The sequence below is a fragment of the Oncorhynchus masou genome, chromosome 5, assembly GCF_036934945.1.
Source record: "Oncorhynchus masou masou isolate Uvic2021 chromosome 5, UVic_Omas_1.1, whole genome shotgun sequence".
Lineage (NCBI taxonomy): Eukaryota > Metazoa > Chordata > Actinopteri > Salmoniformes > Salmonidae > Oncorhynchus > Oncorhynchus masou.
In genome coordinates this window covers 1,197,799-1,222,612 of record NC_088216.1, presented here as the reverse complement: position 1 = coordinate 1,222,612, position 24,814 = coordinate 1,197,799, and the positions used below count along the sequence as shown (strand labels likewise).

Genomic DNA, 24,814 nt, shown 5'->3' with positions numbered 1-24,814 from the left:
TAACTTTTTTGTCCGCTTTGAGGACAATACAGTGCCACTGACACAGCCCGCAACCAAAACATGTGGTCTCTCCTTCACTGCAGCCGAGGTGAGTAAAACATTGAAACGTGTCAACCCTCGCAAGGCTGCAGGCCCAGACGGCATCCCCAGCCGCGCCCTCAGAGCATGTGCAGACCAGCTGGCTGGTGTGTTTACAGACATATTCAATCAATCCCTATCCCAGTCTGTTGTTCCCACATGCTTCAAGAGGGCCAACATTTTTCCTGTTCCCAAGAAAGCTAAGGTAACTGAGCTAAACGACTACCGCCCCGTAGCACTCATTTCCGTCATCATGAAGTGCTTTGAGAGACTAGTCAAGGACCATATCACCTCCACCCTACCTGACACCCTAGACCCACTCTAATTTGCTTATCACCCAAATAGGTCCACAGACGATGCAATCTCAACCACACTACACACTGCCCTAACCCATCTGGACAAGAGGAATACCTATGTGAGAATGCTGTTCATCGACTACAGCTCGGCATTTAACACCATAGTGCCCTATGTTCCTCGGTGTACACATCACAGACAAACTGAATTGGTCCACCCACACAGACAGCATCGTGAAGGAGGCCCAGCAGCGCCTCTTCAACCTCAGGAGGCTGAAGAAATTCGGCTTGTCACCAAAAGCACTCACAAACTTCTACAGATGCACAATCGAGAGCATCCTGTCGGGTTGTATCACCGCCTGGTACGGCAACTGCTCCACCCACAACCGTAAGGCTCTCCAGAGGGTAGTGAGGTCTGCACAACGCATCACCGGGGCAAACTACCTGCCCTCCAGGACTCCTACACCACCCGATGTCACAGGAAGGCCATAAAAATCATCAAGGACAACAACCACCCGAGCCACTGCCTGTTCACCCCGCTATCATCCAGAAGGCGAGATCAGTACAGGTGCATCAAAGCTGGGACCGAGAGACTGAAAAACAGCTTCTATCTCAAGGCCATCAGACTGTTAAACAGCCACCACTAACATTGAGTGGCTGCTGCCAACACACTGATTCAACTCCAGCCACTTTAATAATGGGAATTGATGGGAAATGATGTAAAATATATCACTCGCCACTTTAAACAATGCTACCTAATATAATGTTTACATACCCTACATTATTCATCTCATATGTATACGTATATACTGTACTCTATATCATCTATTGCATCTTTATGTAATACATGTATCACTAGCCACTTTAACTATACCACTTTGTTTCCATACTCATCTCATATGTATATACTGTACTCGATACCATCTACTGTATCTTGCCTATGCCGCTCTGTACCATCACTCATTCATATATCCTTATGTACATATTCTTTATCCCCTTACACTGTGTATAAGACAGTAGTTTAGGAATTGTTAGTTAGATTACGTGTTGGTTATTACTGCATTGTCAGAACGAGAAGCACAAGCATTTCGCTACACTCGCATTAACATCTGCTAACCATGTGTATGTGACAAATAAAATTTGATTTGAAACCAAAACATAAGCTTGTATAACGCCACTGTTTGTAATAAAGCACTATATATCCTATAAACCTGGTTAAAACTATCATTATGACCTTATGGATGAATTCTAGAATATACTATATAGCCTAGAAACCTGGTTAAACTATCATTATGACCTTATGGATGGCCAGTCGTTGTACTCATAGTGTATTGAATTCTGGGGGTAGCCCTGAGCAGGACTCAAACCTGGGTCCAGCGACTGTCAAATCAACACCTTATAACTGTTACGCCAAGATGTCTGAACTTCTTCACGAGGTCGCTAGGTGTTGGGTTAAGGTTGCTTCAATATCGTTCTCTATGAATATGAGAGTGGTTACACTCCTCCTTCTCCCATCCCTCAGCTGTTTACTCTATCAAGTCTCTGGGCAGCCATTTTGTTGCTGCTTAAAACCTAGCTAGCTCCCTTTAAAAAAGCCACATCCATCAATCTGCAGTTCAACCAATAGAAAAGCTGTAATTCCACCACTGTTTTGGTAATAAGATGATTATGATGGGGATGGAGAAATGTAACTACTCTCAAATTCATAGACAGACCTATGGATGCAAGGACTGACCATCCATGATATCAACATTATAGTTTTAACCATGTTGAGGCGATACAGTGTTAGTTTACATGGTTTATAAACATTGGAGTAAAAAAAAGCTTATTTGGGTTCTGATGGGGTACGACAGTTGAACTCAGCTCATGAGGCATGTGTTATATTCTTTAAGAATCAATGGCTATAAATAAAGAATTTAAAAGTCCAAATATGGATGTAGAAACTACAGATTTCCCCTTTAACACCAAACATCAGTTCAACAACTGCAGAGTTTGTGCCTCTGTTTTTAAGACAGTACTTACTAGTGTTAATCAGGGAATGGTTTCTCAAAACCATCTTATGGCCAAGTTCACCGTTAGAACCATTGGACGCCTTAAGACGCGTTTGGGAAACCGGGCCCAGATATCCAGTTTCCTCCTCTTCATCCTCCTCCTTTTTCGACGTGACAGTCATCTCCCCATCCTCCTCTCTCTCTTCCTCCTCTTTTTTAATTGTAACATCTTCCTCCTCTTTCACTCTGAACGCGTCTTCCTCTTGTTTCACTGAAACGTCTTTCTCTTCTTCTTTCACGGTAACAGCCTCAACCTCTACTTGTTTTTGTATCGTAACAGCCTCCTCTTCCTCCTCCTCTTTGACGAGACCCCCTTTCTCCGTCCAGCAGACCTCCTCTTCTTTATCAGGAGGTGAGTTGCTTAGTGAACTCATGGTCGGAGATGTTAGCTAGCTAGGCTAATGTTAACTTAATAAAACTTAACTAGATGACCAATAACAACACCGTAAATATGAAATTAAATCGGATAACTAACAAGATGACAGAAGTGGTTTTAAAACACAGTGGCAAATATACATGAAAGCGTCTAAAGAGCTTTATTGGTTCGTCTATTTTGTCGAGCAAGCTACCGAGGTGTCTGACTAACTGTTGTTGCTGTTGAAAGAAACGTTCCGTCCACTAGATTATACGTCACACCAGCAGCATCACCTTAAAGTCTCAGACCGCCATCTGCTGACTGGAGTGGGTAACGCAGTTGAGAGAAAATGTATATTTTATTTTCAGACAAAATGTTAAAGCGTAGGAAGCACGAGTTTTTCACCAATGTAACAACAAAGTGTGGTTAAAGACTTAGTCATGATCTGGTTACCTATAAGAACAAACAGGGTATCTTCTAAACTTCCCACAATTCACTATTTCTCAACGTCATATGGATCAAGTCTGTGCTACTGAGTTCATATTGTAAGTATATGTATGTCCCTTAAGGTCCTTGTGTAATTGTAATGTGATATTGTACCCCCTAGCCCCGCCCCTAGCTCGATTGTCCATTGTTTATAATCTATACATGCTTGTGTTCTCTCATGTACTTGATGTATTGATTCGTTGTTAATAATACAAATAAAAAATAAAAGTAAAAAACTATAAATAAAACATTAAACTATAAAAAAGAGTTGATATCCTAGTAAACTGTCCCATTACATTAGGAAACCTGTTGTAATACTTATGAGTAAGGTGGGCTGAATCTTCTGGACTTTACTACCTTAATAAATAATACTTTTAAGATTATTATTTACCTTTATTTTACTAGGCAAGTCAGTTAAGAACAAATTCTTATTTTCAATGACAGCCTAGGAACAGTGCCTGTTCAGGGTCAGAATGACAGATTTGTACCTTGTCAGCTCAGGGATTTGAACTTGCAACCTTGCAAGTCCAACACTCTAACCACTAGGCTACCCTGCCTAGATCAATTAGATAAAACAATTCCTAAGAAGACACACTTCTATGTGAAATTTTATTCCTCATCATGTCTTCTCTACTTTTGGTGGCCTTAACTTCATGTTGGTTTGTAATTATAATATTGACAAAGTTCCAGTGAAACTTTCTGCTTTTCATCAGCAGGTTTTCTTGTCATGGTCCTTAATTTATAAGCATATTTTTTTTCTCACAGATATTATATATGGAATAATCGGGATATATTGCATGAAAACACTATTTTTAGAATATTGGTTCCAAAATAACATCCTATTGGCCAACTGGTAAATGCAGAGGGTCTTTTACTCAGTTATAAGGAATTCGTATCACTTTACAAGGTCCCTGTAACACCTAAAGATGTTGCAATTGTTTTAGATGCCCTCGGGTGTTGCTCTGTTATTCAGGAACGTGTCAACACCCTCAGAGCCGACCTTCTGTTGACCCTGTTGACTCATCAGTAGGAAAGATTTGTTTCTCTTTTGGTCCATTCAACAACAGAGCGATACAAACCTTGTTTCAGCAGGATGTTGTATCCACACCTTATGTCATTCCTTATTGGAACAAATTTATTGATAATATCTGTTGGAAGAAAGTCTGTATTTTGCCACACACACATACCTACTTATTAACAAAATTCAATAAGTTTCTTTTTAAATAATTCATAAATCTTATCCTGCCATCCACAATATGAAGAAGTTTAAAAATAAACATCAACTCAAATTGTACCTTTTGTAATGACCACCCAGAAACAGTGTTGCATCTTTTGTGGCAATGTATTCATGTAAGGAATCTGTGGTAAGACACCAGTAGATTTAGAATTGAACACATTTATGAAGATGTTACACTTTTATGGAGAGACGTACTGCTTGGATTCTTTATTTATGATAGAAATAAGCTGAAACAATTTTATGTAATTCATTTAATTATTCTTGTGGACAAATTTCATATTCCCAAATGTAAATTTACAAACAAAACACCACATTTTCTTACCTTACAAAAATAAATTGAACTGTATTTTCAGACAAAAAAAGCTATTAGAATTATAAATGTATGTATGTCCCTTAAGGTCTTTGTGTAATGTGATATTATACCTCCCTGGCCCTGCCGCTAGCCCCGATCCTAGCCCCTAGCTCCGCCCCCCGCCCAATTGTCCTTTGTATATTATTTATAGATACTTGTGTTCCCACATGTACTTCCTGTATTGATTTGTTATTTTTCTAACCTGTTTTTTTCAGGTTAGAAAAGGCCACTCTTAAAAATAATACAATTCAACAATTAAATATCAATGGTCTCATCACAGACGATCCCAAATTAGTCTCTAACTTTAGTTCCAACTTCTACAGGAATTTATATAGTTCTAAGTACTGTGAGATTTTCTCAACCATTATTTTTTTGTCTCTCTGGGGGATGTGAAATCCGTTGTGGAGGCTGACAAGGAACAGAATGATGACCTTATTATAGTTGAAGAGGTCATTTATGCCATTGAACACCTTAGAAATAATGCTCCTGGGACTGATGGTATATCTGCTGAGTTTTTCTCAACTGTTAGCCAAATTAGCCCCTGCGGCCCGCTAAAGTTAGCTGTCTAGAGCGTGTCGGCTGCTAGCTGATTAGATCCATCGGACAATTTCTTGGGCCACTATACCTATTTTGCCAATTGGACTGGTGCCCTTTACCACACAGAGCCCCACTAATCCATCACGACTGGTCTACCAAAGGAAATGCACGAGGGGGCTATAAACAGACTTCCTACGTCTTCTGCTAGCTTGTTAGCCTCAGCCCGATAGCCTTCTGCTAGCTTGCTACCCCCGGCCCAGCTAACTGTCTGAATCGCCGTGTCCCCAGTCAGCCCAACCACTCACTGGACCCATATGTTCACTTGGCTACGCATGCCTCTCTCTAATATCAATATGCCTCGTCCATTACTGTCCTGGTAACTGATCACTGTTATTTCACTGTAGAGCCTCTAGCCCTGCTCAAAATGCCTTATTAACCAACCATGCTGTTCCACCTCCTACATATGCAATGATATCACCTGGTTTAAACGTCTCCAGAGACTGTATCTCTCTCATCATTACTCAATACCTAGGTTTACCTCCAATGTACTCACATCCTACCTTACTTTTGTCTGTACACTATGCCTTGAATCTATGCTATCGTGCCCAGAAACCTGCTCCTTTTACTCTCTCTTCCATGCGCGCTAGACGACCAGTTCTTATAGCCTTTAGCCTTATCCTACTCCTCTTCTGTTCCTCTGGTGATGTAGAGGTGAATCCAGGTCCTGCAGTGCCTAGCTCCACTCCCACTCCCCAGGTGCTCTCATTTGTTAACTTCTGTAACCGTAAATGCCTTGGTTTCATGCATGTTAACATTAGAAGCCTCCTCTCTAAGTTTGTTTTACTCACTGCTTCAGCACACTGATGTCTTAGCCCGGATGTCTTAGCCGTGTCTGAATCCTGGCTTAGGAAAACCACCAAAAACCCTGAAATCTCCATCGCTAACTATAACATTTTCCGCCAAGATAGACCTGCCAAAGGGGGCGGTGTTGCAATCTACTGCAAAGATAGCCTGCAGTTTTCTTTTTTTTAAATGTCTTTTTACCTTTTTTAACAAGGAAGGGCTCATTGAGATTAAAATCTCTTTTTCAAGAGCGGCCTGGCCAAGACAGGCAGCACCAAGTCATTACAAAAAAATTACAGACAGACAACATGAAAAACTACAAGTAATCTAGTAAAAACCATTGAATTCACAAAAATATAAAACAGCAAATTAAAAACATTGACAGGTCAGGGAATCAGCCTCAAAATCCTTCATCAGTGATTTAAAAACACCAATCGGGACAAGTTCTTCCAGTTTAAAATAATTTTGTAAGGTGTTCCAAGACGATGGCGCAGAGTACATAAAAGCCCTGCGAGCAGTCGGTACCCAAATAATTCAAGCTTCTACTTCTAAAAATTCACCTTACCAGAAACAAGTCTCTGACTGTTGCCGTTTGCTATAGACCACCCTCTGCCCCCAGCTGTGCCCTCGACACCATATGTGAATTGATTGCCCCTCATCTTTCTTCTGAGCTCGTGCTGCGAGGTGACCAAAACTGGGACATGCTTAGCACCCCGGCCATCCTACAATCTAAGCTTGATGCCCTCAAACTCACACAAATTATCAATGAATCTACCAGGCACAACCCCAAATCTGTAAACACGGGCACCCTCATAGATATCATCCTAACTAACTCGCCCTCCAAATACACCTCTGCTGTTTTCAATTAAGATCTCAGCGACCTCTGCCTCATTGCCTGCATCCGTAATGGGTCTGTGAATAAACAACCTCCACTCATCACTGTCAAATGCTCCCTGAAACACTTCTGCGAGCAGGCATTTCTAATCGACCTGGCCTGGGTATCCTGGAATGACATTGAACTCATCCCTTCAGTAGATGACACCTGGTTATTCTTTAAAAGTGCCTTCCTCACCATCTTAAATAAGCATGTCCCCTTCTAAAAATGTAGAACTAGGAATAGATGTAGTCCTTGGTTCACTCCAGACCTGTCTGCCCTTGACCAGCACAAAAACATCCTGCGGTGTTCTGCATTAGCATCGAATAGCCCCCGTGATATGCAACTTTTCAGGGAAGTTAGGAACCAATATACACAGGTAGCTAAGGCTAGCTTTTTCAAACCGAAATTTGCATCCTGTAGTACAAACTCAAAAAAGTTCTGGGACACTGTAAAGTCAATGGAGAATAAGAACACCTCCCAGCTGACCACTGCATTTCTCTACGGCTGGCCATGCTTTCCACCTGGCTACCCCTACCCTGGTCAACTGCCATGCACCCTCCAAAGCACCCAACATTTCTCCTTCATCCAAATCCAGACAGCTGATGTTCTGAAAGAGCTGCAAAATCTGGACCCCTACAAATCAGCCGGGCTAGACAATATGGACCCTCTCTTTCTAAAATTACCTGCCGAAATTGTTGCAATCCCTATTACTAGCCTGTTCAACCTCTCTTTCGTATCGTCTGAGATTCCCAAAGATTGGAATGCGGCCACGGTCATCCCCCTCTTCAAAGGGGGTGACACTCTAGACCCAAACTGCTCCAGACCTATATCTATCCTACCCTGTCTTTCTAAGGTCTTGAAAGCCAAGTTAACAAACAGATTACCGACCATTTCGAATCCCACCGTACCTTCTCCGCTATGCAATCTTTTTTCAGAGCTGGTCAAGGGTGCACCTCAGCCAGGCTCAAGGTCCTGAACGACATCATAACCGCCATCGATAAGAGACATTACTGTGCAGCCGTATTCATCGACCTGGCCAAGGCTTTCGACTCTGTCAATCACCACATTCTTATTGGCAGGCTCGACAGCCTTGGTCTCTCAAATTATTGCCTCGCCTGGTTTATCAACTACTTCTCTAACAGAGTTCAGTGAGTGTGTCAAATTGGAGGGCCTGTTGTCAGGACCTCTGGCAGTCTCTCTGGGAGTGCCACAGGGTTCAATTCTCGGGCCGACTCTCTTCTCTGTATACATCAATGACGTCGCTCTTGCTGCTGGTGATTCTCCAACTCTACGCAGACAACACCATTAAGTATACTTCTGGCCCCTCTTTGGACACTGTGTTATCCTCCAGACGAGCTTCAATGCCATACAACTCTCCTTCCGTGGCCTCCAACTGCTCTTAAATGCAAGTAAAACTAAATGCATGCTATTCAATCGATCACTGCCCACCCGTCCATTATCACTACTCTTGACGGCTCTGACTTAGAATATGTGGACAACTACAAATACCTAGGTGTCTGGTTAGACTGTAAACACTCCTCCAGACTCACATTAAGCATCTCCAATCCAAAATTAAATCTAGAATCGGTTTCCTATATCGCAACAAAGCATGCTTCACTCATGCTGCCAAACATACCCTCGTAAAACTGACCATCCTACCGATCCTTGACTTTGGCGATGTCATCTATAAAATAGCCTCCAACACTCTATTCAACAAATTGGATGCAGTCTATCACAGTGCCATCCGTTTTGTCACCAAAGCCCCATACACTACCCACCACTGCGACCTGTACGCTCTTGTTGGTTGGCCCTCGCTTCATACTCATCACCAAACCCACTGGCTACAGGTTATCTACAAGTCTCTGCTAGGTAAAGCCCCGCCTTATCTCAGGTCACTGGTCACCATAGCAGCTCCCACTCGTAGCACGCGCTCCAGCAGGTATATCTGACTGGTCACCCCCAAAGCCTTTCCTTCCAGTTCTCTGCTGCCAATGACTGGAATGAACTGCAAAAATCACTGAAGCTGGAGACTCATATCTCCCTCACTAGCTTTAAGCACCAGCTGTCAGAGCAGTTTACAGATCACTGCACCTGTACTTAGCCCATCTATCTACCTACCTCATCCCCATACTGGTATTTATTTATTTTGCTCCTTTGCACCCCAGTATCTCTACCTGCATGTTCATCTTCTGCACATCTACCATTCCAGTGTTTAATTGCTATATTGTAATTACTTCACCACCATGGCCTATTTATTCCCTTATCTTACCTCATCTGCACTATTTATTGCCTTAACTCCCTTATTTGACCTCATTTGCACTAACTGTATATAGACTTTTTGTTTTCTTTTTTCTACTGTATTATTGACTGTATGTTTTGTTATTCCATGTGTAACTCTGTGTTGTTATATGTGTCAAATTGCTATGCTTCATCTTGGCCAGGTCACAGTTGCAAATGAGAACTCGTTCTCAACTAGCCTACCTGGTTAAATAAAGGTTAAATAAAATAAATGTAAAAAATCTATCCTGTTGTTGGGTGACCGGTCTAAATCTCTCCAGGTGCTTCTGGATTTTGGGGCCGACGAGAGCTTAATGGACACTACCCTGGTGTCGGAGATGCGTATCTCCACACAACTCCTCTCCGTTCCCATGGAAATGCTATCCTGTTGTTGGGTGACCGGTCTAAATCTCTCCAGGTGTACCTGGATAATATGTATTGGAGATGATGAACTGAATGGTGAGTCATGGAATAATTAAACATTTATCTGTTGTCAGGCTGAATGTTTGAAATACGAGGTGATGAGTCATGCTTCTTCAGGGAATAAAGACAATTAGCACTTGAGTGTTGTCAAGAAATACTGTGTGTAAATATTGGAGTGATGCATTATTGTTTAAAAAAATGGTTCATAAGTTGGTCCAAGTTTTTTTAAATATACTGCATCCATATGTATAGGCGTGCAAGTACTCGTACTTGTCAAAACAATTTAAACAAAGGAACGCAACACTTATTTGTCATCACTCATCGATTTCACGTTGAAATCAATTGCGCAAGAGGGAGAGATGAGGTTGCAGAAATGTGGGAATAATGTGTACATCGCTATTTAGAGGACAACTTGTAGAAAACAGCGAGCTACATTTTAAAGTGTTGCAGTTTGATTCAAGTAGGTCACCAACGCGGGAAGTGAAACGCATCACTTTATTTGTGTTTATGTTGATCACATAAATAGTACTCTTTCAATTCAGAGCCTGTACTTTTCTCCATGAGGCTAATATTCATATCATGCTGAAATCAATAGATCAGGGGACAAACCTTTAGGGTTCTCCATTGTGACATCATTAAAATACTCCTACTACAATGTTAAAGCATTCTACATTATGACATCATTAAAATACTCCTACTACAATGTTAAAATATTCTACATTATGACATCATTAAAATACTTCTACTGCAATGTTAAAGCATTCTAAATAGTGACATCATTAGAACACTCCTACAATGTTAAAGCATTCTACATTGTGACATCATTAGAACACTCCTACTACAATGTTAAAACATTCTACATTGAGACATTATTTCATTGATATCATGAAACAACCCCTTCATGTATGTACTTTCTGATGTTTTATCAGAGATCTTTTACCAGCGTAATTCTTGCCACATTGATCACAGCTATAAGGTTTCTCTCCTGTGTGAGTTCTCTGGTGGGCTATCAGGATGTTTGGCTGAGTAAACCTCTTCCCACATTGATTACAGCCACAAGGTTTCGCTCCTGTGTGTGTTCTCTGGTGTGATATCATGTTGCTTGAGTGAGTAAAACTCCTCCCACATTGATCACAGCTATAAGGCTTCTCTCCTTTGTGTGTTTTCTGGTGTGATTTTAAATATTGGGACGAAACAAAACTCTTTCCACAGTCAGAGCAGTGGTAAGGTTTCTCTCCTGTGTGTGTTCTCTTGTGTATAGTCAGCTGACTAGATGAAGTAAAACTCTTCCCACATTGATCACAGCTAAAAGGTTTCTCTCCAGTGTGCGTTCTCAAATGTACCATCAGGTTGCTTGAGTGACTAAAACTCTTCCCACATTGATCACAGCTATAAGGCTTCTCTCCTGTGTGTGTTTTCTGGTGTGATTTTAAATATTGTGACGAAACAAAACACTTTCCACAGTCAGAGCAGTGGTAAGGTTTCGCTATTGTGTGTGTTCTCTTGTGTGATTTTAAATATTGGGAAGAAACAAAACTTGTTCCACAGTCAGAGCAGTGGTAAGGTTTCTCACCTGTGTGTATTCTCTGGTGTATAGTCAGCTGGCTAGATGTAGTAAAACTCTTCCCACACCAATCACAGCTATAAGGTTTCTCTCCTGTATGTATTCTCTGATGTCTTTTAAGGTCTGTTGAAGAGGTGAATCTCTTCCCACAGTCAGAGCAGTGGTGAGATTTCTTCCTTGTGGGTTTCCGCTGGTGTTTATTGAGGTGTTCTGATGTGGAGAGACTCTTCTCTGCCTCGTCAGCATCATGAGGTTGTTGAGGCTTCCCAGAGGATCCACGATAGTCAGGTCTCTCTCCTGTGTGAACAACAAAGTCAGACAGATGGTTAAAGGCCCACAACAGCAGAAATCCACTGTTTATTTGAGCTAAAAGGTGATGCCCATGATTTTTACGTCTGTAATGAATGTTTAAAACATTTCACAAACTGACTATTTTCTTAACAGTCAAGTGAGCAACAAGTCATATTTAGTCTTATTTTTTTACAGTCGTAAAGTGGATGATTGTAGAAATAAGTTATTACAGTTGTTGAAACCCTGAGCAGACGACTCTTGGTCACCAATATGCAGTATATCAGTTATCTATTTGCAGTATATCAGTTATCTAGTTGCAGTATATATGTTACATAGTTGTAGTATATATGTTACATAGTTGTAGTATATATGTTACATAGTTATGGATATACTACATCAGTTATCTATTTGCAGTATATCAGTTATATATTTGCAGTATATCAGTTATTTAGTTGTAGTATATATGTTACATAGTTGTAGTATATCTGTTGTCTAGTTATGGATATACTATATCTGTTATCTAGTTGTAGTATATCTGATATCTAGTTGTAGTATATCTGTGTGGGCAGAAATGTTGAGCGAAGATCTTCGTTTTTCACAATGATTACAAATATTACCACACGTTATCAGAGCAAGATCAGGAGTGCTACTCAAGGAAACTCACATTAAGCTCTGGTGTCTATTCACTAATTCACCACCATGGGGGGAAAACTCTGGGGAGTTCCCATAGGCCGACAGCAAAAAATAGCCTCCATTTTAAAGGTTGCTTATGAGCGCATTTCACAGGCTCGTTTGAATGTCCTGCTTAATATCATATTTGAGTAAAATACTCTTTGGTTAGCTTTGCTACCAGCCTGTCAATGAGCGTTAGCATTCAAGCAGACAACTGCTGCATCCAAAATAGGTATTTTGCAAATATCACAACCAAATATTATCTTAGCGACTGTTCCCACATATACTGAGCACTTGTTGGCTGCTTTTCCTTCACTCCGCGGTCCAACTCATCCCAAACCATCTCAATTGCGTTGAGGTCGGGTGATTATGGAGGCCAGGTCATCTAACACAGCACTCCATCACTCTCCTTCCTGGTCAAATAGCCCTTACACAGCCTGGAGGTGTTTTTTGGGTCATTGTCCTTTTGAAAAACAAATGATAGTCCCACTAAGCGCAAGCCAAATGGGATGGTGCATTGCTGTGGTAGCCATGCTGTTAAGTGTGCCTTGAATTCTAAATAAATCACCAGCAGTGTCAACAGCAAAGCACCCGCACTCCATCACACCTCCTCCTCCATGCTTCACAGTGGGAACCACACATGCGGAGATAATCCATTCACCTAATCTGCATCTCACAAAGACACCACGGTTGGAACCAAAAATCTGAAATTCGAACTCATCAGACCAAAGGACAGATTTCCATCTGTCTAATGTCCATTGTGTTTCTTGGCCCAAGTAAGACTCTTCTTCTTGTTATTGGTGTCCTTTAGCAGTGGTTTCTTTGCAGAAATTCGACCATGAAGGCCTGATTTCACACAGTCTCCTCTGAACAGTTAATGTTGAGATGTGTATGTTACTTGAACTCTGAAAAATTTATTTGGGCTGCAATCTGAGGTGCAGTTATTTGCCCATTTCTGAGGCTGGTAACTTTAATGAACTTATCCTCTGCAGCAACAGACTCTGGGTCTTCCTTTCCTGTGGCGGTCCTCATGAGAGACAGTTTCATCATAACGCTTGATGGTTTTTGCGACGGCACGGACTGTCATTTCTCTTTGCTTATTCCTGCCATAATATGGACTTGGTCTTTTACAAAATAGGGCTATACCACCCCTACCTTTTCACAACACAACTGATTGGCTCAAACACATTAAGGAGGAAAGAAATTCCACAAATGAACTTAACAAGGAACACCAGTTAAAACTTCTTTGGGATAGGGGTCAGTATTTATCACGTCTGGATGAAAAGTGTACCCAGAGTAAACTGCCTGCTACTCAGGCCCAGAAGGTAGGATATGGTAGATTTGGAAAGAAAACACTCTGAATTTCTAAAACTGTTTGAATACTGTCTGTGAGTATAACAGAACTCATATGGCAGGAGAAAACCTGAGAAAAATCCAACCAGGAAGTGGGAAATCTGAGGTTTGTAGTTTTTCAAGTGATTGCCTATCCAATATACAGTGTAAATTGGGTCATATTGCACTTCCTACAGCTTCCACTAGATGTCAACAGTCTTTAGAACGTTGTTTCATGCTTCTACTGTGGAAGGGGAGCGAATAAGAGCTGTTTGAAACAGGGGTCTGGCAGAAAGCCTTGAGCTAAGTCTCGCGAGCTCAGTTCCTTTTCATTTCTAAAGACAAAGGAATTGTCCAGTTGGAATATTATTGAAGATGTACGATTAAAACATCCTACAGATTGATTATAGACATCGTTTGACATGTTTCTACGAACGGTAATGGAACTTTTTTTACTTTTCATCTGGACTTAGTGCCTAGTGCATTTGGAATAGTGAACTAAACGCGCAAACAAAAAGGAGGTATTTGGACATCAATATGGACTTTATCGAACAAAACAAACATTTATTGTGGAACTGTGATTCCTCGGAGTGCATTCCGATGAAGATCATCAAAGGTAAGTGAATATTTATCATGCTATTTTTGACTTTTGTTGACTCCACAACATGGCGGGTATCTGCATGGCTTGTTTTGGAGGCTGAGCGATAGATAATCGCATGGTGTGCTTTTGCCGTAAAGCTTTAAAAAAAATCTGACACAGTGGAGAAGTTTATCTTTAATTCTATGTATAACACTTGTATCTTTCATCAGCGTTTATGATGAGAATTTCTGTAAATTGATGTGGCTCTGCAAAATCACCGGACGTTTTGGAGGCAAAACATTACTGAACATAACGCGCCAATGTAAACTGAGATTTTTGGATATAAATATTAACTTTATTGAACAAAACATACGTGCATTGTGTAACATGAAGTCCTATGAGTGCCATCTGATGAAGATCATCAAAGGTTAGTGATTCATTTGATCTATATTTCTGCTTTTTGTGACTCCTCTCTTTGGCTGGAAAATGCCTGTATGTTTTTTTGTGACTTGGTGGTGACCTAACAATAATTTGTGGAGCTTTCGCTGGAAAGCATTTTTGAAATCAGACTGTTGCTGGATTAACAAGAATTTTATCTTTAAAATGGTGTAAAATACTTGAATGCTAGAGGAATTTTAATTATGAGATTTTTGTTGTTTTGAATTTGGCTGTTGTTGAGGTGCATATCCCAGAGAAGTTAATTGAAATGCATTCCAGGTGACTACCTCATGAAGCTGGTTGAGAGAATGCCAAGAGTGTGCAAAGCTGTCATCAAGGCAAAGGGTGGCTATTTGAAGAATCTCAAATATAAAATACATTTTGGTTTGTTTAACACTTTTTGGTTACTACATGATTCGATGTGTTATTTTATAGTTTTGATGACTTCACAATTATTTTACAATGTAGAAAATAGTAAAACATAAAGAAAAAGCCTTGAATGAGTAGGTGCGTCCAAACCTTTGACTGGTACTGATTTATAAAGCCAGGCATATTCAACAGTTAGGCTTATTATAGTCCTAATTAAGTTGTGGTTTGCTCTCTCCTCAATTGTCTTAGGGATACATTGGTTTTACCTTAACTGTCTAAGGTGTTCGATGGGGTTGAGGTCAGGGCTCTGTGCAGGCAAGTCAAGTTCTTCCACATCGATCTCGTCAAACCATATCTGTTTGGACTTCGATTTAGTACAGGGGCATTGTCGTGCTGCAACAGGAAAGAACCAAACTGTTCCCCAAACTGTTGGAAGCACAGAATATTCTAGAATGTCATTGTATGATGTCGTGTTAAAATTCCCCTTCGTTGAAACTAAGGGGCCCGAACCATGAAAAAACAACCCCAGATCATTATTCCTCTTCCACCAAACTTTACAGTTGACACTGTGCATTCGGACAGGTAGTGTTGTCCGGGCATCTGCCAGATGGGATTCATCACTCCAGAGTCCAATGGCGGCGAGCTTTACACCAAGCCGACGTTTGGCATTGCACATGGTGATCTTAGGATTGTGTGTGCGACTGCTGGGCCATGGAAACCCATCTCATGAAGCTCCCGACAAACAGTTATTGTGCTGATGTTGCTTCCACAGGCAGTTTGGAATGCCCTTGAGCACTCAAAGGTCCCGTTCTGTGAGATTGTGTGGCCTACCACTTAGTGGCTAAGCCATTGTTGCTCCTAGAGTTTTCCACTTCACAATAACAGCACTTACAGTTGACCTGAGGCAGCGCTAACAGGGCAGAAATTTGACAAACTGACTTGTTGGAAAGGTTGCATCCCATGATGGTGCTACATTTAATGGAAGAGCTCTTCAGTAAGGCCATCCTACTACCAGTGTTTGTCTATGGAAATTGCACGGCTGTGTTCTCGATTTTATACACCAGTCAGCAACGGATGAAATAGCTGAACCCACTAATTTGAAGGTGTGTCCACAAAATGTTGACTATATAGAGTATTTGCGACTCCTCTACAAAAATAAATCACGGTCAACAAAACAGCCCATCGACAGAACAATCGACCAGTAGACTACGGTCAGCCCGAAAACAATTGGCTGAATATTTAACAATGACTCATAACAGCTCTAACAATTTGACCTCCACAGGGACACCTACACTGGTAGCTATAGAAAGACCCATATAATATATCACCATTGATTCCTGAAGAATAGAGCTTATAAACGACTCATGTTTCAACTGTCTCACCCCATCAGAAACCAATATATACGCCTGTATGACGCCACGGTTTGTAAACAAACACTGTATAGCTTCAAAAGTAGGTTAAAACTCTCATTATGACCTCATGAATGAATTATAGAATATACTATATATTCTAGAAACCTGGTTAAATGATCATTATGACCTCACAGATTATGACCTCACAGATGAATTCTAGAATATACTATATGTAACAGTATAACTTTAGCCCGTCCCCTCGCCCATACCCCCTCAGCACACATCAACAACAGTCACCCACGAAGCATCGTTACCCATCACTCCACAAAAGCCACGGCCCTTGCAGAGCAGAGAACCACTACTTCAAGGTTTCAGAGCAAGTGACGTCACCGATTGAAACGCTATTTAGCGCGCACCACCACTATTTATATTTAGCGCGCCACGCATATATTTCCTAGAAACCTGGTTAAACTATCATTATGACCTCATGCATGGCCAGTCCTTGTATTCATAGTGGAGTGAATTCAGCCCTGAGCTGAACTCAAACCTGGGTCCAGTGACTCATGGCTGGCATTTTGTTGCTGTTTATATCCTAGGTTGTCCCATTAAAAAAACTACACAATCAATCAACTAATCTAATCATTCTAATCAATCATTCTACCACTGTTTTGGTAATAAGATGATGATGGGGCTGGAGAAATGTAACTACTCTCAAATTCATAGACAGACCTATGGATGCAAGGACTGACCATCCATGATATCAACATTATAGTTTTAACCATGTTGAGGCTATACAGTGTTGGTTTACATTGTTTCTAAACATTGGATTAAAAAAAGCTTATTTGGGGTTCTGATGGGGTACAACAGTTGAACTAAGCTCATGAGGCATGTGTTATATTCTTCAAGAATCAATGGCTATAAATAAATAATTTAAAAGTCCAAATATGGATGTAGCAACTACAGATTTCCCCTTTAACACCAAACATCAGTTCAACTACAGAGTTTGTGCTTCTGTTTTGACTTACTAGTGTTAATCATGGAACGGTTTTTCAAACGCATCTTACGGTTAAGTTCATCGTTAGAACCATTGGATGACATAAGATGCGTTTGGGAAACCGGGCCCAGATATCCAGTTTCCTCTTCTTCTTCCTCGTCCATTTTAGATGTGACAGTCATCTCCTCCTCTTCCTCTTTCACTCCAAAAACTGCATCCTCCTCTTCCTCTTCTTTTACTGTAACATCCTCCTCCTCTTTCACTCTGAACACATCTTCCTCTTCTTTCACTGAAACGTCTTTCTCTTCTTCTTTCACTGTAACAGCCTCACCCTCTACTTGTTTTTGTATTGTAACAGCCTCCTCTTCCTCTTTCACGAGAGCTTCTTTCTCCGTCCAGCAGACCTCCTCTTCTTTAGCTGGAGGAGAGCAGCTTAGTGAACTCATGGTCCGAGATGTTAGCTAGCTTAGGCTAATGTTAACTTAACCAGCCCGCTAGTTGACCAATAACAACAACACCGTAAATATGAAATTAAATCGGATAACTATCTAATGCTAGACGACATACAGCGGCTAATATACACGAAAGCGTCTGAAGAGCTTTGTTGTTTGGGCTATTTAGTCTAGCAAGCTACCGAGGTGTCTGACGAACTGTTGCTGCTGTTGAAAGAAGCGTTCCGTCCACTAGATTATACGTCACACCAGCAGCATTGCCTTAAAGTCTCAGACCGCCATCTGCTGACTGGAGTGGAAACGCAGTTGAGTAAAATAAATATTTAATTTTCAGAGAAAATGTTAAAGGGTAGGAAGCTTGAGTTTTTACTCACCGATGTAACAACACTGTGTGGTTAATTAACTTATTTCCAGGGTATCTTCTAAACTTCCCACAATGCACTATTTCTCAACGTCATATGGATCTATTCTGTGCTACTGGGTTCATGTCCTAGCAGCCTTTTAAATACGAGGTTGGAAAATATTTAAGAATATATGAGAATATTCTTGCCAAGACGAGGAGAGTTGAAGAAAAAAGTATAATTACAAAGATCACCTGTCTCGTTCAAAAGTCTGTTGAAAGTCTCTCAGAGGAGGACAAATCTGTTCTGTTTGAGCTACAACACAAGTTGGATGATATGTATAAACTGAAAGCAGAGGGAGCCTTTGTCAGATCATGGAAGAAGTGGCTGGAGGAGGATGAACAAAATTCATCTTGTTTTTTTCAGGTTAGAAAAAGGCCACTCTTAAAAAATAATACAATTCAACAATTAAATATCAATGGTCTCATCACAGACGATCCCAAATTAGTCTCTAACTTTAATTCCAACCTCTACAGGAATTTATATAGTTCTAAGTACTGTGAGATTTCCACAACTATTTTCTTTTTTTGACTCTGGGGGATGTGAAATCAATTGGGGAGGCTGACAAGGAAACAGTGTGATGACTCTATTATAGTTGAAGAGATCATTTATGCTTTTGAACACCTTAGAAATAATAAGTCTCCTGGGACTGATGGTACAGTGTTTAGTCAGCCATCAATTGTGCAAGTTCTCCCATTTAAAAAGATGAGAGGCCTGTCATTTTCATCATAGGTACACTTCAACTATGACAGACAAAATGAGGAAGAAAATCCAGAAAATCACATTGTAGGATTTTTAATTAATTTATTTGCAAATTATGGTGGAAAATAAGTATTTGGTCAATGACAAAAGTTTATCTCAATACTTTGTTATATACCCTTTGTTGGCTATGACAGAGGTTGAAAGTCCATGTTGCCCAGCAACAGCCCCAAAACATCACTGCTCTAGAGGAGATCTGCATGGAGGAATGGGCCAAAATACCAGCAACAGTGTGTGAAAACCTTGTGAAGACTTACAGAAAACGTTTGACCTCTGTCATTGCCAACAAATGTGATTTTCTAAAATATAATATATTTAGATATGTATATATATATACAGATTTGATTTAACACTTTTTTGGTCACTATATGAGTCCATATGTGTTATTTCATAGTTTTTGGTTACTACATGATTCCATTTTTGTTATTTCATAGTTTTTGGTTACTACATGACAAAGTTGTTGTTCACAAGTCTACATTTTCAGACAAACTCCTGGCTAGCCATTGCAGTTACAGCTAGTTGTATCATTCATTCTACTTTACTATCAACTGGCCTGCTATATCAGGCATCCTACTTTACTATCAACTGGCCAATCAGGCAGCTTTAGATGCAAGGGAAAACCAATATACTTGCTAGCTATCCATCGGATTGATGACGTTGAAAAAATGCCATTAACTCGTTTGCTAGATTGAAACTGCTGGGGGAAAGCTAGCTAATGTTAATCCTCACCATCAGTCTGAGTTGAGTTCACCTTAGCTATCTTAGCCATCTAGCTACCTGCTTGGCGTTTGCCAAAAGCAGTTATTTAAGGACTCTCAGTTCTTGAGAAATGAGATTATTTGGTCTGGTGAAACCAAGATTGAACTCTTTGACCTGAATGACAAAGCGTCACGTCAGGAGAGAACCTGGCACCGCCCCTACGGTGAAGCATGGTGGTGGCAGCATCGTGTTGTTTGGATGTTATTTAGAAGCAGAGACTTGAAGGTTAGTCAGGAGGGAACCTGGCACCGTCCCCACGGTGAAGCATGGCGGTGGCAGCATCATGCTGTTTGGATGTTAGAGGCAGAGACTGGGAGGCTAGTCAGGAGGGAACCTGGCACCGTCCCTACGGTGAAGCATGGTGGTGGCAGCATCATGCTGTTTGGATGTTATTTAGAGGCAGAGACTGGGAGGCTAGTCAGGAGGGAACTTGGCACCGTCCCTACGGTGAAGCAAGGTGGTGGCAGCATCATGCTGTTTCGATGTTATTTAGAGGCAGAGACTGGGAGGCTAGTCAGGAGGGAACCTGGCACCGTCCCTACGGTGAAGCATGGTGGTGGCAGCATCATGCTGTTTCGATGTTATTTAGAGGCAGAGACTGGGAGGCTAGTCAGGAGGGAACCTGGCACCGTCCCTACGGTGAAGCATGGTGGTGGCAGCATCATGCTGTTTCAATGTTATTTAGAGGCAGAGACTGGGAAGCTAGTCAGGAGGGGGAAAGACGGAGCAAAGTATAGAGAGATCCTTGATGAAATCCTGCTCCAGGGGACCTCAGACTGGCTTGAAGGTTCACCGTCCAACAAGACAACGACCCCAAGCACATAGCCAAGACAATGCAGGAGAGGCTTCGGGATGAGTATCTGAATGTCCTTGAGTGCCCCAGCCAGAGCCCGATCGGACATCTCTGGAGAGACCTGAAAATAGCTGTGCAGCGACGCTCCCCATCTTACCTGACAGAGCTTGAGAGGATCTGCAGAGAAGAATGGGAGAAACTCCCCAAATACAGGTGTGCCAAGCTTGTAGCTTCGTACCCAAGAAGACTCAAGGCTGTAACTGCTGCCAAAGGTGCTTCAACAGGTTAGTTGAGGTAATTTAGTTAATATGTAGATGTAGGTTGGGGTAAAGTGACTATGCATAGATAATAAACACCAAATAGCAGCAGTGTAAAAAAAATGCAAATAGTCTGGGTAGCCATTTGATTAATTGTTCAGCAGTCTTATGGCTTGGGTGTAGAAGCCGTTAAGGAGCCTTTTGGACCTAGACTTGCCTGTAATGCATGGCTTCTGGTTGGGATATGTACGTACTAATGTTAGCTAGTTAAGATGAGCATCAAGCCTAGTGGTAGGCTATTTTAGCTGTTCAGCTGATTAGTACATAAATATGAAATAAATATTTTTTTAAACACAGTGTCTAATATACACCGAAAGCATCTCAAGGTCCTGTGTGGCTCAGTCGGTAGAGCATGGCGCTTGCAACGCCAAGCGTCGTGGGTTCGATTCCCGGTAGGGCCACCCATATGTAAAAGTAGTGGCCCCAGCCGACTTGTAAGTCGCTTTGGACAAAAGCGTCTGCTAAATGGGATATATTATATTATTACTATAATGTTTCGGCTATGTTGTCTGGCAAGCTACCGAAGTGGCTGACGAGCTGTTGTAGACGAAGCTTCCCGTCCACTAGATTATACGTCACACCAGCAGCATCATCTGAAAGATGCCCAGTCATCAGATGGCGATGTGCAACGCAGTTTAGGAAAAATGTTTATTTTACTTTCAGACAAAACCTTTTTCCTCTTCATTTATTTATTTAAATAATCCTAATATATTGAGACATACAAAAAATTAACATATGTTGGTTCAGACTTGTACCGTGAATTGAAAACATACGAAGTGGCGAGTGGTGCAGCGGTCTAAGGCACTACATTCCCTGGTTCGATTCCAGGCTGTATCACAGCAGTCTAAGGCTCTACAGTTCCTGGTTCGATTCCAGGCTGTATCACAGCGGTCTAAGGCATCTCAGTACTAGAGGCGTCACTACAGTCCCTGGTTCGATTCCAGGCTGTATCACAACGGTCTAAGGCATCTCAGTGCTAGAGGAGTCACTACAGTCCCTGGTTCAATTCCAGGCTGTATCACAGCAGTCTAAGGCATCTCAGTGCAAGAGGAGTCACTACAGACCCTGGTTCAATTCCAGGCTGTATCACAGCAGTCTAAGGCATCTCAGTGCTAGAGGAGTCACTACAGACCCTGGTTCAATTCCAGGCTGTATCACAGCGGTCTAAGGCATCTCAGTGCTAAAGGTGTCACTACAGACACCCTGGTTCAAATCCAGGCTTATGACAACCGGCCGTGATTTGGAGTCCCATAGGGCGGCGCACAATTGGCCCAGCGTCGTCCAGGGTTTGGTTGGTGTAGGCAGTCATTGTAAATAAGAATTTGTCCTTAATTAACTGACTTGCCTAGTTAAATAAAGTTTAATCAATAAATAAATAAATAAATAAATAAATAAATAATCAACTGCACAGCCACATTTAACGCAATATATTATTCAGTCAGTACTGCTTCTATATAATGTAAGAATACATTGATGTAGCTGTATACAGTCCACTAGTGACGTTACGAATTTGAATTCTATTCAGACAAAAACACGTGACATTAACTACATCCTGTTTATATCAGCACTCTGACATGGTGGAGAAATTCACGAGGAAGTGAATGTTTTTTTACATGTCAAGAATTTAGCAACGTTATCAGAACATCACATTTTCGTTTAGCTACTAGACTAGAAACACAAATGAACTCAATTTATTTATCCGTTATTTTACCAGGTAAGTTGACTGAGAACACATTCTCATTTGCAGCAATGACCTGGGGAATAGTTACAGGGGAGAGGAGGGGGATGGATGAGCCAATTGGAATTAAACACATTAACTAAATTAAAGAGGTTTCAAGGTTGGCATGAATAAATGCACATTCTATTCATCTACTTAATTATTTTCATTTTAAAATATCTAAATCATATACTGAACATCTAAGGATGCAATATATCAAAGTTCATGATCAAAACAAAATACACATTTTAACATTGAACAAATTTTATTTAATTTCTCAAGTACGTCTATAAAAAAAAAAAAACTCATGCATCCATTTCATTTAATGGTCATAAAAACACATTCCTAATCAAAAACACAAGTCAGAACACAGCCTCTCTATTCTCTCGTGTGATTTCAGGTCCTCTGACTGGGAAAATGTCTTTTCACAATGAGAGCAGTGGTATGTCTTCTCCTCCTGTGTGTTAGTATGTTGGAAAGAGTTTTCTCCTGTGTGTGTCCTCTCATGCTTTTTCAGGTTCCATGATCGGGTAAAACTCCTTTCACACTGGGAACATTGGTAAGGCTTTTCTCCTGTGTGTATTCTCTCGTGCATTTTCAGGCTCCCTCGATAGATAAAACTCTTTTCACAATGGGAACATTGGAAAGAGTTTTCTCCTGTGTGTATTCTCTCATGCTCCTTCAGGCTCCATGACCACCTAAAATTCTTCCCACAGTGGGAACAGTGGTGTCGTCCTGTTGGTTTGGGCGTCTCTCGGTCTGGTTCCCCTGAAGGACTCTTCCTGCTGTCAGAGTGAGGGTCTGGTTCCCCTGAAGGACTCTTCCTGCTGTCAGAGTGAGGGTCTGGTTCCCCTGAAGGACTCTTCCTGCTGTCAGAGTGAGGGTCTGGTTCCCCTGAAGGACTCTTCCTGCTGTCAGAGTGAGGGTCTGGTCCCACTGAAGGACTCTTCCTGCTGTCAGAGTGAGGGTCTGGTTGCCTTGAAGGACTCTTCCTGCTGTCAGAGTGAGGGTCTGGTCTCTCCCCTACCAGAGACAAACATATCATTTAATTAAACAGAGAACTGAAGGAAACCTCCACATGATAAAGTGGTCTAATCCAAAAAGGTTGAATCCAGACTATATCCCACAATAGCCAGAGATCTGTCTTCACAACACTTCATAATACAAAATAAACTTGGTGAGATTTAATGACGTAGAGATGCAAATCTAATCCTGCTCTCATGGAATGTCTTGTTTATAGGCTGAACAGAGCTCTATAATAATAGATAATGTCATGGTTATAGGCTGAGCAGAGCTCTATAATAATAGATAATGTCATGTTTACAGGCTGAGCAAAGCTCTATAATAATAGATAATGTCATGTTTACAGGCTGAACAGAGCTCTATAATAATAGATAATGTCATGGTTATCCATGAAGACGAACAAATTCACAGGGGCCATACTTGCAAACAGTCGAGCACCACTAACAATAAGCAAACATTTAAATTTAAACAGGTTCTCCTGCTCAACATTAAAATAGTTCATTGACTTGCATGTGACTGCTAACGTTGACTAGACTACCAGCTACTTACTGCTAACGTTGACTAGACTACCATCTACTTACTGCTACCGTTGACTAGACTACCAGCTACTTACTGCTAACGTTGACTAGACTACCAGCTACTTACTGCTAACGTTGACTAGACTACCAGCTACTTACTGCTAACGTTGACTAGACTACTAGCTACTGCTAACATTGACTAGACTACTAGCTACCGCTAACGTTGACTAGACTACCAGCTACTTACTGCTAACGTTGACTAGACTACCAGCTACTGCTAACATTGACGAGACTACCAGCTACTTACTGCTAACGTTGACTAGACTACCAGCTACTGCTAACGTTGACTAGACTACCAGCTACTGCTAACATTGACTAGACTACCAGCTACCGCTAACATTGACTAGACTACCAGCTACTGCTAACGTTGACGAGACTACCAGCTACTTACTGCTAACGTTGACTAGACTACCAGCTACTGCTAACGTTGACTAGACTACCAGCTACTGCTAACGTTGACTAGACTACTAGCTACCGCTAACATTGACTAGACTACCAGCTACCGCTAACGTTGACTAGTCTACCAGCTACTGCTAACGTTGACTAGACTACCAGCTACTGCTAACGTTGACTAGACTACCAGCTACTGCTAACGTTGACGAGACTACCAGCTA

At 41.3% G+C, this 24,814-nt stretch overlaps 1 protein-coding gene across 1 annotated transcript; it reads right to left on the bottom strand.

Moving 5' to 3' along the window:
• Positions 1–10,305: 10,305 nt before the first annotated feature.
• On the bottom strand, positions 10,306–18,053 carry LOC135530646 (zinc finger protein 664-like). Its single transcript, XM_064958927.1, has 2 exons — positions 17,433–18,053; positions 10,306–11,670 (listed from the first exon to the last, which is right to left on the bottom strand). Exons 1-2 carry the CDS (start codon positions 17,845–17,847, stop codon positions 10,709–10,711), a joined length of 1,377 nt encoding a protein of 458 aa, XP_064814999.1. The 5' UTR covers positions 17,848–18,053; the 3' UTR covers positions 10,306–10,708.
• Positions 18,054–24,814: the final 6,761 nt, after the last annotated feature.